We start from the raw sequence: 18126 nt of genomic DNA on the forward strand, positions 1-18126 counted from the left end.
ATATTCTTATTATATGACCAGAACCTGTACAGTAACACCATGTGTGTGACTGAGTGATTAGGTCCTTACGCTTGCGAGGTTTGACATCCAGGCGGAGTTTAGGATTTGAGGGCCGCAGTCTCTCTTGCAGCAGTTTCTTCTGGAAGGGGATGAGTGATGTTAGCATAGACTCATTCTGAATCTCAGTGGGTGGAATCACGATGCAGCAGTCCATGAAGTCTCCCACTGCATCAGTGAGCTCCCGGTCACTCTGAGCCTGGAATGCTGCTTGGTTAAATGCCTGTGAAAGACAGGTGCAGGAAAAAAACTATGAGAAGCAGTATAGAAAAATATATATATTGTCTCTCATTCTCTTTTCTTCTTCTTGCATGAGGTATGTTATTACACTAACACATGCTCTCATGTACAGTCATTTTACAAGTTGCTGTCAGGTTATAAGTACTATACAAAAAAAAAAAAAAAAAAAAAGGTATACACGCACAGCAATGAACACATACACCCAGAGCAATGGGCAGCCATTGTTTATTCACTCCTACCACCTACAATCGGTACTCGAACCTGCAACTTTACGATCCCAAGTTCAACTCTCTCATCCAGGGGTGACCAACCCAGTTCCTGGAGATCAACCTTCCTGCAGATTTCAGTTGCAACCTATATCAACACACCTGTCTGTAATTATCAAGTGCTGTTCAGGTCCTAATTAATTGGTTCAGGTGTGTTTGAGCACCTCTACTGTAACCATTAGGCCATACAGGTGCCATACAACCATATAAACCATTTTGAAATTATGCTAAATGTCCTGCTGAATCTATATAGGTAACAGAAATTTGCTGTTTCGGTCCATTCTCTTACTTTGTCAGCTAGTAGAGCTGCCATCGCTCGGCCACACTCATGGTAGTTCATGCCATCTATAGTCGGGCCGATGAGGATGAAGATGAAGCGCACAGGAACAGGAGCCTCCAGAGCCGACTCCAGCACCACAGCATCCCGAAGACGCACAAATACTACTGTAGGCCTCTCCAGGAACTCCAGAGCACCTTAAAAAAACCACACACACCCTTAATAAGATGTACCAAATACAGACCGTGTTTGCTGCTAACTAATACATTTGTCACACTTTATAAACATATTGAAATAAATTAGAAATCTGTGCTAATAAAAACAGTTAATAAAAACATAAATTAATTTAGTTCTCACCTACAAGCACCATCGAGGCCTCTGTTTTATCCGCTGTCTCCCTCTTTGAGAATAAAACCACAAATATGTCATAACGTTACATCCTTTGAAACATTGAAGAACATAAATGATGTGGAGCATGTGATAATTTTGCTATCAACAGTTCCGAGAAGAAAACTTGGGCTCACTTTCTCTGTGACAGAGAATTTCTCCATTTCCACATTTGAGGTCAGAGGCTGGGTCTCCACTGATTGGCTGAAGAGAGATAAAAAAAATACAGTTTATCCCAGTCTCTGACATGATGATATTACTTATTCAAGTAAACAATTGGGGTTTTTAAAGACACTTAATATATTGATCTAAACTAATTTTATATTTTGCAAATGATATACTGGCATATGAAAGTCAAGCTCAGGTTACATTTGCAATTAGTGGTGTGTTTAGGGCATACACTCACCAGCCAATTTATTAGGTACACCTTACTAGTACCGGGTTGGACCTCTTTTGCGTTAAGAACTGCCTTCTTGTCATAGATTCAACAAGGTACTGGAAATATTCCTCAGATATTTTGGTCCATATTGACGTAATTGGTACTAATGAGCCCAAAGAGTGCCAAGAAAGTATCCCCCACACCATCACACTACCACCACCAGGCTGAACCATTGATTTAAGGCAAAATGGCTCCATGCTTTCATGTTGTTGATGCCAAATTCTGACCCTTCCATCCATATGTCGCAGCACAAATCAAGACTCATCAGACCAGGCAACGTTTTCAATCTTCTATTGTCCAGTTTTGGTGAGCCTGTGCAAATAGTTTCCTGTTCTTAGCTGACAGGAGTGGCACCAGTGTTGTCTTCTGCTGCTGTAGCCCATCTGCCTCAAAGTTCGATGTGTTGTGGATTCAGAGATGCTCTTCTGCATACCTTGGTTGTAACGAGTGGTTATTTGTGTTACTGTTGCCTTTCTATTAGCTTGAACTAGTCTGGCCATTCTCCTCTGAGTTCTGGCATCAACAAGGCATTTGCGCCTACAGAACTGCCGCTCACTGGATATTTTCTCTTTTTCAGACCATTCTCTGTAAACCCTAGAGATGGTTGTGTGTGAAAATCCCAGTGGATCAGCAGTTTCTAAAATACTCAGACAGCCCGTCTGGCACCAACATTCATGCCATGTTCAAAGTGACTTAAATCACCTTTCTTCCCCATTCTGATGCTCGGTTTGAACTGCAGCAGACCGTCTTGTCTACCGTCTTGTCTACCTGCCTAAATGCAGAGTTGCTGCCATGTAATTGGCTGACCAAAAATTTGCAGAATTTTTAAAGTGACCAGTGAGTGTAAATTTATTGCCCATTAAACTATATTTTTAATATTTCGTTAAAAACAGAAAGACAGAAACAGGCTAAACAAACCGAGAAAATACACTGATTATTACTACTACAATATATTCTGTAAAAAAAAAGTAGGATCACAAACATACTTTATTTCTTTTCTTTTACTTTAAAAAGTAATTAGATTTTCTTTTCTTTCAAACTTTAAACAATCAAGCATTTGTTTTGCCAGAATGCAACAGTGGACTTTTCTTTTAAAATCTCTTTTTACGATGACAGATTTATAAACCATTAAAATATATTACATACACAATTTTACCATGATTTTTATCACAGTAAACATGTAGCAAAATAACCATGGTTTTACAAAAGCAAAAGTGTAGCAGCTACATTTTTCCAAGTGTATATTTGTATAACCAGATTTCAACCACAAATAATATTGTTAACTATAGGTAGTGTAGCAAAAATCAATTTGTACTTACCAAGGTTTAATTACAATTATCAGGTCTTTTGAGATTTAGTTGTAGTAAATTAAATCCAGAGACACTGAAATCACTCTTATCATGAGCTGATTGTGTGAAAGGATGTGTTGCATCAGACTAACATGACGTCTCTGTTATTTGATAATCTTAAACCATGGTTCTTTCAGACATGGTTATAACTTATAAAAAATGGTGACAACTGGCGAGTAACACTGTAGGCTATCATTTACAACTCACCAATGCTAATTTTACCTGTAAGCTAAACAATTGCTTGTGGTAGGCTATAAAATGATACAAAGAATGACATACATACCTTGACTTTGAATGTTTTCCATACAACAAAAAGAAAACAACATAGGCTACAATTGGCTCTTTTTCCTCTTTTAAATTAAATTATATTTATATAAATAATATTTATTTGTATTCTTACTGCTGCAGCTGGCTGCATACCACTATGGTGCTGCTTACGAGATTTGAAGTACACGTCGAAATACAAAATACATACTCAAAGAGAATATTTTAGTGAAGTGTCAAGACTTCAAATAGTTCAATGTGCTGAATGTGTTTATTTGCGCACGCGCGTCATTAGCAATGTATACACAAAGTAAACTTTTTTTCTAATATAAAAATTCTTGCGTGAATTTCACTGAAAAAAAGATACAAATTCGAGAATGAACCGCTGTTCCTGAATGCTTTTAGCAGCTACCTTGCGCATCTGACAAGATGCCTACAGCAAGTCGATTTAAACAGTAAAGTTAGTTTTAATAATATAAAACGCGTCGCACGTTTTGACATTTTTAGATGCTATCGCGACACAAAACGTTTTTGATGTAGACGTCATTGTTTATTAATGACTAGTTTCAAATTACATCCCGCACAAACACACACAGACTCACACACACTATCAACACGTGCTGAGGTAAAACAACGCTGCTTGTATCGGTGAACACGCCACGCGTGAATGACAGAAAATCGATTAAACATCTCACCATTTCACACCTACTTGACATTAAGTGATGTAGATAAAGTACAATGCAAGAAATAATTTTGTTATGCGATATGGCATTGTGTGAATTCCCCATTTGCAGCGAGCCATCTTTAGTGAGTATTTGAGTAGCCATGCTTTTAAAACCTTTCACTAAACCGAGGTAAAGTTGGTTTTATATTCGCACATTCGTTCAGTGACAACTTGTGACATTCTCCCTATATTGTTTAACATGGTACTTTGAATATTCGGTCTGAAATGGCATCTCAGTATGACCAAAACAACATAAGCACTATCAATTTGACTGTCAAGAATGTTATACATTCAGTCATTGACTGCTAATATGATTTCCCTGTTTAGAATTGGCAATACATTTCTGAAATGATATTATTAAGAACAACGTTATAATGTGTAAATATAAAACCAACTTAACCTCAGTTTTTACTAAAGGTAAATAACTTTTTTTTCTTTTTTGTCAGAAAATGTGTGCAGTACCTCTGTTTGTGCATTAATGCTTGAAGAACCTTATCCCTGTCCCCTGGCTGAATCTCCTTTTTGCTAACCAGGGCATCCACAATCTTCTCAATAATACTGGAGAGCGTCTTCTCCTCTCTGTCCAGCATCATCACACCTTATCCAAGCAAGACAAAAAATGAAAAAAAAGGAAGTGAATGCATAGGAGAGAGGTAGACAAAGGAGAGGACGAGGGGTTTAACTGAAGCTGAGCTTTACTATAGTAAACATAAACAGCAGGGCTCAAAGCTGAGGAGCACAGGCTGAGCTGGTTTTACAGGACTTTAACTATCTGCTGTGACCATCTCATCTGAGCCTCAGCACTGAGATACATTCTTGCTCACATTCCACACTGGCTAATAACCATATAACCCTAAACTCAATAACTCATGTCAAGATTGGAGATTGGGATGTTTATAAAAACTTTATAATAACTTTCATTTATATCAAAATGTCATGTAGACATCAAAGGAACAATTATTTTTTATTGTAAAGCCAAATAAAGTGTGCTGCTTATGTAAACTGGTATATTTTGTTCTATCCAAGACTGAATGAACATTTTTACATTAGGTTGCACCTGAGAAAATAATAAGATAATCTTATAGCAGCTGTTAAAATATACATAAAAATAGTACTACTTTTATTAAGCAACCAGTGGTGGAGAGAGTACAGAAAAACCATAGTCAAGTAAAAATACATTACTTTCCCAAAAACCTAGTGCAATTATAGCAAATATTACTCAAAGTATGAATAAAAGGTGGCTCATTTAAAAGTACTTAAGATTAGTAAGTATTACGCCGTGAAAGGTTGATGCGTTTAGATGTAATTTGTGCATGCGTAAACGTAACATTCTGTATGCATTCTGTATGCATTTAGTTCTTTTTTAAGGCCATTTCAGTCATCATACAGTAAACATCTATCATCTTCTCATCAGTGACATGCAATCTAAATGTAAAGATTTTAGATTTCCAATCCCCATAGAAAGAAAAAATAAAGTAGTGACTCCAGGTTGAAGGAAAGTAGTGGAGTAAAAGTACAGATACAGCACTAAAAATGTACTTAAGGGAAAGTAAAAGTACACATCTTTAAGACTGCTTTGTAAATTACAATTCCTGAGAAAAACAACTCAGTTACAGTAATTTGAGTATTTGTAATTTGTTACTTTACACAGTATGTATCAATAAAGACTTAAAAATTTGGTACCATTATTGGTAACAAAAGTACCAATAGACTATAAAATATTATCAACTAAATAAATAAGTAAAAATACAAAAATTAATTAATCTATTGCAAATAAATCTGGTTCTTTTCAGCTTTCAAAGCATCATGAGAATAATCTCAAGGCTTCCACAAAAAATACTGCATCACAACACTAATTTTGTTTCCAACACTATTAAGACATTTCTTTGCACCAAATTATAGACTAAATAAGTCATAATTGGGAAATATTATGTTTTTAAAAATATTTTAGTTTAATCATTTGAATGCAGCCTTCATGAGAATAAGAGACTTTACATTAAAACATTAAAAATGTCTTACTAACCCGGGTGTAAAGGATCACAACCCACATTTTGGAACACACGTGACCCGTGGATTAATAACTTTTTTGAACTCTTAGGTTAATCCAACATTCACAACAATTGGAGAGAAATTGACATTCAAATCACGTGTATGAAAGCATTTCGGCTTCCCTGTAGAATATAATGATGACGGAAAAAGTTGTGGTGGGACCTACCTAAATGCTTTCTTAAGTTATTAATTAAAGGTGTTTTCTGTCACTGTTTGTTTAGCCTGCATTAATGCATTCAGTCTAAAGCTGCGCAATTAAACATTACAAGATCGGGATCTCAATTCCAACTCTCGCAACATGAATGATAATGATTTGCATGTTTTTTTTTTTTGCATTTGCATGTTGCAATTTGATCGAGAGATTCAGTTTTTACTATAATTTTCAGTTCATTACAAACAATTAAATAGCACAGAAGTTCTGGGAAAACAGTTTATAGTTCAGATATACACTGATGTTTATGGCAAAGATTAAAATCACAGTTTAATGGAAGTTGATGCTGGGAATGGTTGTAGCAATTACATTTTTTAACCAATGGGTGGCGACAAACAACCATCAAAATTATGTCACTGAAAAGGTTTTCAAAAATGATCCACCTATAATGAAACATGAATTTTTATGTGTAAATTGTTGAATCGTTAATTAAAAGTAAATATGATATGTTGTACAAGATATTGTACAAGATTTCTATATTTAGTGTTAGCAGCAACAGTATGATAATTTTTCGTATTGAATATTTTCCTTTTTTCAGCTGGTTCTTTCTTGATTTTTATTTCTGTTAAAATTACAGGTTCTATGCTTTGCTTGTTAAACCAATGGTTTTTGCAGTAATATTTTTGTATAAATGGAAAGCAAATGACATTTGACTCTGAAAAGTGGTCTGATCTGTGACTCAAAAACCATAGTGTGATCCGAACCGTGAAATTTGTGATCCATCACACCTCTACTAACCCTAGATTTTTGAAAAGTAGAGGGTCTAAAAGTATTGTACAATGTATTTTAACAATGACAGTAATAAATGAAACAAAATGCCCATAGATCTTTTCATGTACAGAGACATACTTTTATGGAATGATCATTAGACAGTTTATAAAAACAAATAAATTTGCTTCAGAGTTTTATGTTTTTTCAAGGTGTTACTTGCTATTTCTTACACTCAAAAATGTTTTTTTTTTTTTTTTGCTGTTTGTTCAAACTACTTAAAATGAGCTTTATCAACACTGAGTTTTTTTGGGACAACATAATTGTTTTATGTTAAATCCACCTCAATTTGTAAAAAAACAAAACAAAAACATTACATTAGCTTAATCAATTTGTGTTGCGATAACATGAAGGAATTATGTGGAACCCATCATTTTTTATAGTGTAGTAATTGTGGCAAATGTATTGACAATGACTGATGTAATATGTTATCCTTTGTTTTTTTCCAGTACAGTGAAAGCATCTGGGCTATAATGTGTCCTCACCGGTGTTCATTGTCCTGCGTATCTGCACAAGGCTCTTAAAGGTGAGGTAGGAGATGTGAGAAGGGCTCCATCGACCCGCCTCCACATCATACGTCTCTTCAAAACCTGCCCATCTGCCCATCTCCTGCCAGTAGCTTTGCTGGTTCGGGCTCTTCGCAGACTCATTCATCTCCATGTAAGCCTGGCCACACAAAACACCAGAATGCCTCACTGCTAACATACTCTGAAAACACTTTAACATAAAACTGTTAATATCTCAAATAGTTAGTTTAAAATTTTTCTTTTATTCTGTTATTAATTACTCACCCTCATGTCATTCTAATACCATAAAACCTTCGTTCATCTTTATAGCACAAATAAAGATATTTTAGATGAAATATGGGAGCTCTCTAGTTAGTTTTAAAATATATCCCAAGTAAAGTTTAGCTACAAAATTTTCACATTATTTGCTGTAATATATTTTCTTCTTGAAGGTTTTTTTTTAATTCACATCATTAGCTCCCTTACAATTTTATTTTCAATTGTCTACAGCCCAAACCAATGTTTCTCTATTTAACTTAATTAACCTAGTTAAGCCTTTAAATGGAACTTGAAACTAAATACTAGTACCTTGCAAAATAACTAGAAAATTATTAGGTACTTTAATAATTTTGATAACTAAAAAAATAGTTATTAGAAATTTGTTGTTAAAAATATGTTTTAAAAATGTGTTAAATCCATTGTTAAATAGCACTTGGGACATATTTTATATAGAATTGAATTTCTCAGGAGGGCTACTAATTCTGACTTCAAGTATATACTGGTTACGTACTATTCTTATGATCTTCAGCGATGTAGCAGTTGCAGCTCACTAGACAGCTACAATTCTGCCACTGAAAAGAACTACAGATCCCATGATGCACCTCACACAGACACCAGTTTCAGTTCTCTCCCTGAATGCACGCACACAGCTGAAAGCTCATCATTGACTGATTACCTGGAGTATTTAAACCTATCAGTTTCACACACACTTTGCTGAGGATTGTTTCGTTTGCATTCATTATGTAAATGGACCTAGTTTCTTGTTTTCCATTTTTCACTGAAAAAGTTGAAGCAAATGTGTCAAAGCTTCGAAATGTTTTGAAACCCACCTCTACAGGGTCACCATTTTTTATATATTGTCTGGAACAGCTTCAGCAAAGAAACAGTAAAGCAAATTGAGGAATTATACCCCACATTGTAGAGTTGAGGTTTTAAGCGATTTATTGGAGCGGTAAGGGTTCAAGACTAGCATACAGACATAATGGGTTTGAAGCCAAAATTAAAATCAAAATTAAACTGTAAGCACTTCTCTCTTTGTGTCATGTCCTTTGGAAGCACAAATACAGAAACAGAAGAAGCTCTGTGGAAATAGCAGCGTTTGAACGGCATTTGGGCTTTCTCTGCTATAACATTACAGCACCTCTGGCCACGCCTCTTTGCTGCACACGGTGTATACACGTGGTAAATGCACATAACCGGAAGCCCCTGTGATCTCACTATCCCGGATGTATTGTAATCCCCAAACTTCGTTCGCTGTAGGCTTTGCTAAGATAACTTTGTAAAGCCAATATCTCCCTTTGCATTGACCTTTGAGCATCTTATATTCAGAGATGTTATTTATGTTCACACAGCAACATTACACATCAACTAAAGTTTAAATTATAATATCGTAGTGGACCATCCCTTTAACATTGGTCTGACATCCCAATAAAGACTTCAAGTCACAATTTCTGAGCATTTGTGCAAGTTGGGATTCGAACTCGGGACATTTGCAGCACACTTACTCAAGGCTACATGAGATAGAGAGTTTTCCCAACCCTGTCAATCAAACGCAGATTCGCCAGGTCTCAAAACGCTTCTGAAATGTCCAATGCTTCTAATTATTTTAGTCACGTGACCTGGGGGTTTTGGATCATGCTTCGGAGCAGTGTTTCAAAACACTTGCGCTTCGGGATCTTGACACTTTGTTGAAAAGTCAGTTTTGCGTCAGCCATCCTTAGTTTTTCGATTACGCTTCTAGATTGTCTTTTACACCCTTGCCTGTCGGACCATTCTCAAATAAAGCTGCGTTTGGAACGACCCCTGTTTGCATGTTCAGCCTTACATAACTACTAAAGTGTTTTTCTAATTCGCCTCCAAAAGAAGGTTTCAAACAAAACCAGATCAGGACATTTGTAAGCTTGAGAGTCTATTTTAACAATCTAGGTGCAAAAAGCTCAGGGCGCAAAAGCATTATGGGCATGTCGGAATCCACTTTTGCTATTTTAAGGACAGAAAACCTGGTCTAACTGGGTTGTGCTTATTCTCTTAATGAGTTATGGGTGTGTTTTGAGCATAACATGCATTAAACCAATCCGAGTCTCATCTCTCATTCCCTTTAAGAATCAGTTGCGTCACGCCATGACACATTTGCTATTTACATGGCAAACATTGTAAGTGAAAAATCTGAACGCTTCACTAGTGAGAAAACAGTTAAACAGACCATCTGCAGCGCTAGGATAAAGAACGAGCCTCCGTCAATCAGCCTTTTAACTTTCCTTTTTAGACCAGCACACCCATGCGCCCACAAAGTAGCACAAATGGATTCGCTGTTTAAACAACGTGGTGCAAAACGTGAAAAGTTTTTGGTTTGAAAATAGCAACAAATCATGCCAAACACGTCTTGGGCCTTATTGTGCTGGGTGTATGATAAGGCCCTTAGTGTCATAACAAACACCTAAAAGCATTGACATTTTGGGGGTTGTTACATTTTTTTTTCTTAGTTTTCATTTTCACAATTTAATTTATGCTAGAGCAGTAAAAAAAAGAACTGCTCAGAGTAACAAAGTTTTCACTTGTTGTGATTAAAAATCAGTGTAAATTCACCAAATGTTAATGTCAATGTTTATCGAAGGTTAATTGTTTTAAGTAATTCATCCAATAAAGTTTATACAGTGTTTTTTTACATTTGATTACTCCATTTTTTTGTACCTGAATAATGTTAAGAGTTACTAGAAAACCATAACATACTGATTAATACATTGCAAGTATTTTGCATGTACATTTACAAGTGTTTTGTTTATTATAGTGTATGCAAATGCACTGCTCAACACAATCAACCCAATCAATGATCAATTTTAAAATAATTAATTCTTTCAAAATGGGGCTATTCAAGTCATCTGGTATTCATATCGCAAAATATATCACAGAAAAACAAAATATCACAATGTCAGTTTTTTCAATATCGTGCAGCTCTACTTTTAATGAGAGCGTGAGGTGAGATGTAATGTCAGAGCAGAGATGTAGACAACTTAAACATGATGGCTGGACCTCTGTATGTGTGTGTTTGCTGTCTAGATATGACTGATAAAATAAAGCTCATGTTTAGCCTCCAAACACCAGCAGTCCAAATGTGGAAACTTATCAGTGAGCGTGTCTGCATGTTTTTCAATCAAGTCAAAGTAACTCAAGTTTTTGGGATTTAAATGCAGTCAAGCCCCAAATTATTCATACCCCTAGCAAATTCTGACTTAAAATTACTTTTATTCAAACACCAATTTTTTTTGACGAGAAATGACACGGGCTTCTCGTAATTTAAACAAAATCTTTATTTTTCACCCAAAAGATTATAGGGTGATGTACAAGAGGCATCACTGTGGATAAATATTTCCTATTTACATTTGAACAAAAACTTTAAATCAGAATTTGCCAGGGGTATAAATAATTTCAGGCTTGACTGCGCATATATCTGCTTACCTGAAAATCTGCTTTTTGTTAGTTAATATTTACATTCAGAAACAAACAAAAATGATTAAATGTTTTAATTGTTACTGAAATATGCTGTGAAAGATGAATCAAAATGTTAAAAATACAGCTAGCATTAAAAAGAGAGCACTTACACTTGAGCACTTCATTTTCTCTGGATATACTAGATTTCTATAGGGATATGTTTGAGTAAAAATGTTTATGCTCATTTTATTCTATAAGGGTCTGATAAAATGTCTTATAAAATTTAAATATAGTTATTTTGCACATTTTCCTCCAGAAAAGGACTATTGATCATAATAAGAAATGTTTTCATCAGTCTTTTTCCACCAAATACAAATGTTTCTAATCTGATGTTAAAACAGTGGGATTGTTTTGTCCAAAAAGGAATGCAAATGTCTTATTGTTTTATTCAGTTAAAAATAGGATTTAGTGTAAGTAAATCAGCGTTACACATGAATCTCAACTCTTTTATGTCTTTTCATTCTTATTACTTCATCTACTCTATTTTAGGCTGTTTTGACATGATCTACAATTTAAAAAGTGCAATAGAAATAAAAATGTATTAAATTGAATTAGACACCTTCTAAAGTAACAGTACTGCTGTAGATGTAAATTAAATATATAGTTGAGGTTAGAATTATTAGGCCCCTGTTTATTTTTTTTCCCCCAATTTCTGTTTAACGGAGAGACAAGTTTTTTTTTTAAGTTTTTTTTCAACACGTTACTTAACATAATAGTTTTAATAACTCATCTCTAATAACTGATTTATTTTATCTTTGCCATGATGACAGTAAATAATATTTGACTAGATATTTTTCAAGATACTTCTATACAGCTTAAAGTGACATTTAAACGCTTAACTAGGTTAATTAGGTTAACTAGGCAGGCTTGGGTAATTAGGCAAGTTATCGTGTAAGGGGGCAAAAATTAAAAACTGCTTTTATTCTAGCTGAAATAAAACAAATAATACTTTCTCCAGAAGAAAAAATATTATCAGACATGCGGTGAAAATTTTCTTGCTTTCATTTCATTTGAAAAATATTTACAAAGGAAAAAAAATTCAAAGGGGGCTAATAATTCTGACTTCACACACACACACACACACACACACACACACATATATATATATATATATATATATATATATATATATATATATATATATATATATATATATATATATATATATATATATATATATACATATATATATATATATATATATATACATATATATATATATATATATATATATATATATATATATATATTATATATATATAATACATCTATGTTATATATCAAATTTTTTTCTTTACATTTGCATATACAGCATATCAAAAAATTCAATACGATATCAAAAGTCATTTCAAAGACAAGTGAAGTCTTTTAGTTTAAATTCTGTCTTTATTTTTTGTAGCACAGAATAGTGTTGTAATGCAGACAAAATTTTGATCTGGCAACACTTCAGACTACTGAATCTTAGCTTTCGATGATTTAAAAAGTACAGTATTTGTACTCAATCCTTGTTAAAGTCTTAAAAATGATGCTTCAGTCGTACACCTTGAGTGATACTGTGTGTGTGTGTGTGTGTGTGTGTGTGTGTGTGTGTGTGTGTGTGTGTGTGTGTGTGTGTGTTGACCCTTTTACATGAAATGTAAGTAAAATACATTGTATTCGAAAAATAATTTAAGCTAAAGAAATTATTATTATATTGCTTTGTGCTTAAATTTATGCAAATGATGTCCCTTTGCATGGTTGGGTCATTATTTATTTGCAAGTATAACTGTAACTCTGTAACAATTTTAAACAAATAATTTAAAATAACAAAACACATTTTTCTATGAAATTAACATATGAAACAGTAAAACTGATTTTTTATTTTTAAATATCATGAAAAAATAAAGTTAAAAAGTAATAATAATGATTCTAAATGCACTTACCTTAAATACTGTATGTCTTGTCCTACTACTAAAGCAATATTGTCTGTCCCGGGCCCTCAGAAAAGTGTGCAGTCCTTTATAAAGTGTGTGTTCACCTGCAGCGGTCAGACACACCTCTATATACACTCATATTCATTCACAGCTAAGAATACCTGAAGACTGGCAATGTGGGCACATGAAGTGACACCCTAAAAATCTGAATGTCATTAGAATATCAAACAGAATTACTGTTACGATGTTAAATATCAAAATATCCATTTAAAATATACATTTCTACATTTAAAATGTAACCTTTAAATGTATTTTTTTGTGCACAAACATTTTGTAAAAATACAATTGTTTAAAGGTTTTAAACCAAGTTTATTTAAAGCCACTGAAAATGACAAAAAACTTACTTTTTGGGGGTGATGTGTGTACAGTTTCAGATACATTTGACTTTCAACACACTAAAGTCTTCATATGCATCCATATCTCTTTAGTCTTTTCCTTGTACACACACAAACACACCAAAGACGATGTGTTCTTGGGCTCACCCATAATATTGATGCAGTAAACAGTATGTCTTGATAACTAAAGATCCACTGTGTGTGTATGTGTTTTCTGTATCTTATCACTGATTGAGCCGGTGTCACCTACATACACTCTGATGACACTGGTTCCGCTCACCTTTAGTGAGATTTACCTGTTCTCCTCTTTCTCCTCCAGCTCCTCTGCTTCGTCTCATGCTATGTGAGCATATCTTTGTTCATGCAGGCTAATAGTCAGGTTCGTAGCTAGGGTGGGCAGGGGGTTTGGGTGTTCGGGTGGTTCGAAAGACCCACCCCCCACTGACAAAGGTCCTGAATTTGTCCCATACATGAGCTCACTTGTCCTATTTTGACTGCTATAATTGTGAAAATACTCTATTCAGAAAGGCTTTAACACCAAGTGGAATTCTGTGTTGGTTGTCGCTTTAGTGTTACTGAGGAAAGATGAATGTCCTGGCCAGTTTGCTGTTTAAATTAATCATATTTAAATGACAATAGGCTACAGTTTTTAATTTAAAACTTTAACAGATTCCTATTTTTTTGTTTTCTAATGATGTACAGTTGAAGTCAGAATTATTAGCCCTCTGAATTATTAGCTCCCCTGTTAATTTTTTCCCCCAATTTCTGTTTAACAAAGATTTTTTCCAACACATTTTTAAACATAATAGTTTTAATCTCTAATAACAGATTTATTTTATCTTTGCCATGATGAAAGTAAATAATATTTGACTAGATATTTATCAAGACTTCTATACGGCTTAAAGTGACATTTAAAGGCTTAACTAGGTTAATTAAGTTAACTAGGCAGTTATGGTAATTAGGCAAGTTATTGTATAACGATGTTTTTGTTTCAGTAGACTATCAACAAAATATAGCTTAAAGGGGCTAATAATTTTGACCTTAAATGAGTTTTAAAAAAATTAAAGTTGCTTTTATTCTAGCCGAAATAAAACAAATAAGACTTTCTTCAGAATAAAAAATATTATCAGACATACTGTGAAAATTTCCTTGCTCTGTTAAACATAATTTGGGAAATATTTGAAAAAGGAAAAAAAATTCAAAGGGTGGTTAATAATTCTGATTACAACTGTATGATGTAATTGATGTATATATGATGTAATTGATAACTGATGTAAATCTTTTGTAATTGTTTTTAGTACATCAAAAAGTATGTTTATGATGACCACCCAAAAAGCTAATCCAGCAAAAAAACTGTGCTTAAAATGTCACTAAATGCAGTATTTAATAATCATAATTAAAGAGAAAATGAGTTGTATAACTGCCACCCCTTTCACCAGGCTTGCTGCGAGCCTGTTAGTATCCATTAGGGTTTAAGGTATACAGCAATGAAGCCAAACGGGAACATTGTAAGCATCAATGAACACAAATGCGATTCAACTAAATACAGTTGAAGTCAGAATTATTAGCCCCCCTGTTTATTTTTTCCCCAATTTCTGTTTAACGGAAAGAAGATTTATTTAACACATTTCTAAATATAATAGTTTTAATAACTCATCTCTAATAACTGATTTATTTTATCTTTCCCATAATAACAGTAAATAATATTTGATTAGATATTTTTAAGACACTTCCATACAGCTTAAAGTCACATTCAAAGGCTTAACTAGGTTAATTAGGTTAACTAGGCAGGTTAGGGTAATTAGGCAAGTTACTGTATAACGATAGTTTGTTTTGTAGACAGTTGAAAAAAAAATAGCTTAAAGGGTCTATAAAAAATTTTAAACTTCTTTTTTCTAGCCAAAATAAGACTTTCTCCAGAAGAAAATAAGACTATAAGACTTTCTTCAGAAGAAAAAATATTATCAGACATTCCTTGCTCTGTTAAACATCATTTGGGAAATATATTAAAAAAATCCAAGGGGGCTAATAATTCTGACTTCAACAGTATATCAACAAGCCTTTTGAGCTCTCTCGCCACCATAAATAGTCCTTTACATTTACATTAAATGCAACAAGTTCACGTTGGCTTTCCTAGAAGGACTTTCATACTTGACAGGGGTATAAATAGATCGTGACTGGAAAAAAAGAGGAAAAACAGCTCTTCATTGACACATGTTGTTCTTGTTTTAGAATGTGTTTATATTTAGTAATGCTTTGAACATAAAGTCAGCAACATCATAACGTTTGATATTAAGCAATGGTGATGCCTGTCCAGCCCCTCCGGCAATCTAAAACAAATGAGAAAATATGCCATTAGACAGTTTTGACAGAATCAAAGCACAGAAACTATACAAGTGAAACTGCAGAGAAACACTATTACTGCAGAAAAACAAATGTTCAGCAGCACCTTGGATCCAATTTAGCACATAAAGAGTGGAAACAGGAAACTGAAACAAATGTGTTCTGGTTTTTGTCACGCTCTGGTTTTGTTGTTTTAACATTATTGACTGTGACAGTTTTGTACATAATGGTTACAGATGTTTATGGCTACATAAGGGGAAGAGAAGGCCCTCTGGGTCAAAAAACAAAACCTTTGGATTTCATTTACACCCAAAACACAAAATAGCAACAAACATCACTGAAGGAGGTCTGTTTTTGATCTATTTAGTTATCTGGGATTGGACTACAAACTCTCAGAACTATCAATTTGTAATGTCAAACAATTCATAATTCAACAATTCAAAATAAAAGTTTGCATTTACATAATGTGTCTATTCTCGCTGTGTATAATTATTGTGCATAAATCAAAGAAACCTATATAAAATACATATCCAAAATATAAGAGAAAATATTCCTCAGAGATTTTAGTCCATATTGATATGATAGCATCACGCAGTTGCTGCAGATTTGTCAGCTGCACATTCATGATGTGAATCTCCCGTTTCAACACATCCCAAAGGTGCTCTATTGGATTGAGATCTGGTGACTGTGGAGGCCATTTAAGTACAGTGAACTCATTGTCATGTTCAAGAAACTGGACTGAGATGATTCACGCTTTATGACATGGTGCGTTATCCTGCTGGAAGTAGCCATCAGAAGATGGGTACACTGTGGCCATAAAGGAATGGACATGGTCAGCAAAAATACTCAAGTAGGCTGTGGCGTTGACATGATGCTCAGTTGGTACAAACGGGCCCAAAGTGTGCCAAGAAAATATCCCCCACACCATTACACCACCACCACCAGCCTGATCCATTGATACAAGGCAGGATGGATCCATGCTTGCATGTTGTGCATGCCAAATTATGACCCTACCATCGAATGTCACAGCAGAAATTGAGACTCATCAGACCAGGCAACGTTTTTCTAATCTTCTATTGTCCAATTTTGGTGAGCCTGTGTGAACTGTGACCTCAGTTTCCTGTAGAAAATAAAAACACAATATGCTAAATACACAAAATGCAAGTTTTTATTTTGGATGCACTTAATCACAATCACTATTTTAACAGCACTACTATGAATATCAAACAACTTAATGCTCTTAGTCTTTTTTAGTTACCAATGTAATCAAGAAAAGCAAACCAAACCTTTACTGCAAAACTGCTTTTATTATGCATTCAATAAATTGTTTTAGAGAATTTAGAGCATGTGTGGCACTTAAGGACACTGTAAAAACAAAGCATACCTAGCAAACCTTCTATATCAAATCAGTGATTACAATAAAATCAAGACAATAACAGACATTAAGTCACATAAATGCCTGCCTGAACAGGTAAGTCTTTAGATGAGATTTAAAAACAAAAGATTCAAGAGTAGTTCTTAGGTGCACTCAAAAAATTATGTTTGCTGTTTGTTCAAACTACTTCTTTAAAAGTGAGCTGTAACAACACAATTATTGAATTTGTTTGGGGGACAACGTAATTGTTTTATCTTCAATCTACTTCAATTTGTAAAAAACGAATAAGTTAACTTTTTTACAGTGTAGGGAGCCAGCCACATAACCAAAAGCTCAAAGACGTTTTTGGAGCACGAGGGAAGGTTTGTCCAGAAGCCAATCTTAAAGTGCAGGAAGGAGTATGTACTTCAATAAGGTCTAAAAGAGAAGGAGACAAATTGTTGAGTGCTTAGTAAAAAAAAGTAAAAATGTTAAATTCATGAGGAATTTAATTGGAAGCCAGTTTAATTAGTGTAAAATTGGAATATTGTTAAATAATATTAATAAGTTGATTAAAACATCAAACTAGATTTTTTAGCTGAAAAGGTACTCATTGGTGATTGATAAAGGGATGCTTGTTAATGATGACTGGAACTTTAGGAGTATTTTTTAAAGTTATGCCAGCGAGATGGCAAGGTGGCTCAGTGGTTAGCGCTGTTGCCTCACAGCAAGAAGGTCACTGATTCGAATCCCGGCTGGGCCAGTTGGCATTTTTGTGTGGAGTTTGCATGTTCTCTTGGTGTTGTCGTGGGTTTC

At 34.2% G+C, this 18126-nt stretch overlaps 1 protein-coding gene across 1 annotated transcript in view; it reads right to left on the reverse strand.

The window, feature by feature from the left end:
* The window catches only part of slc4a1b (solute carrier family 4 member 1b (Diego blood group)), a 34792-nt gene extending 21527 nt beyond the window's left edge, over nt 1-13265 (reverse strand). Inside the window, exons 1-7 of the mRNA XM_056469416.1 lie at nt 13228-13265; nt 7517-7697; nt 4466-4601; nt 1365-1431; nt 1198-1240; nt 853-1037; nt 70-280 (exon numbers count right to left, since the gene is read on the reverse strand). Coding sequence (XP_056325391.1) covers nt 70-280; nt 853-1037; nt 1198-1240; nt 1365-1431; nt 4466-4601; nt 7517-7691 — 817 coding nt within the window. The 5' untranslated portion in view covers nt 7692-7697; nt 13228-13265. The remainder of the gene's footprint in view (nt 1-69; nt 281-852; nt 1038-1197; nt 1241-1364; nt 1432-4465; nt 4602-7516; nt 7698-13227) is intronic.
* Nucleotides 13266-18126: the final 4861 nt, after the last annotated feature.

The sequence above is a fragment of the Danio aesculapii genome, chromosome 12 (genome assembly GCF_903798145.1).
Source record: "Danio aesculapii chromosome 12, fDanAes4.1, whole genome shotgun sequence".
In the NCBI taxonomy this organism is placed as follows: domain Eukaryota; kingdom Metazoa; phylum Chordata; class Actinopteri; order Cypriniformes; family Danionidae; genus Danio; species Danio aesculapii.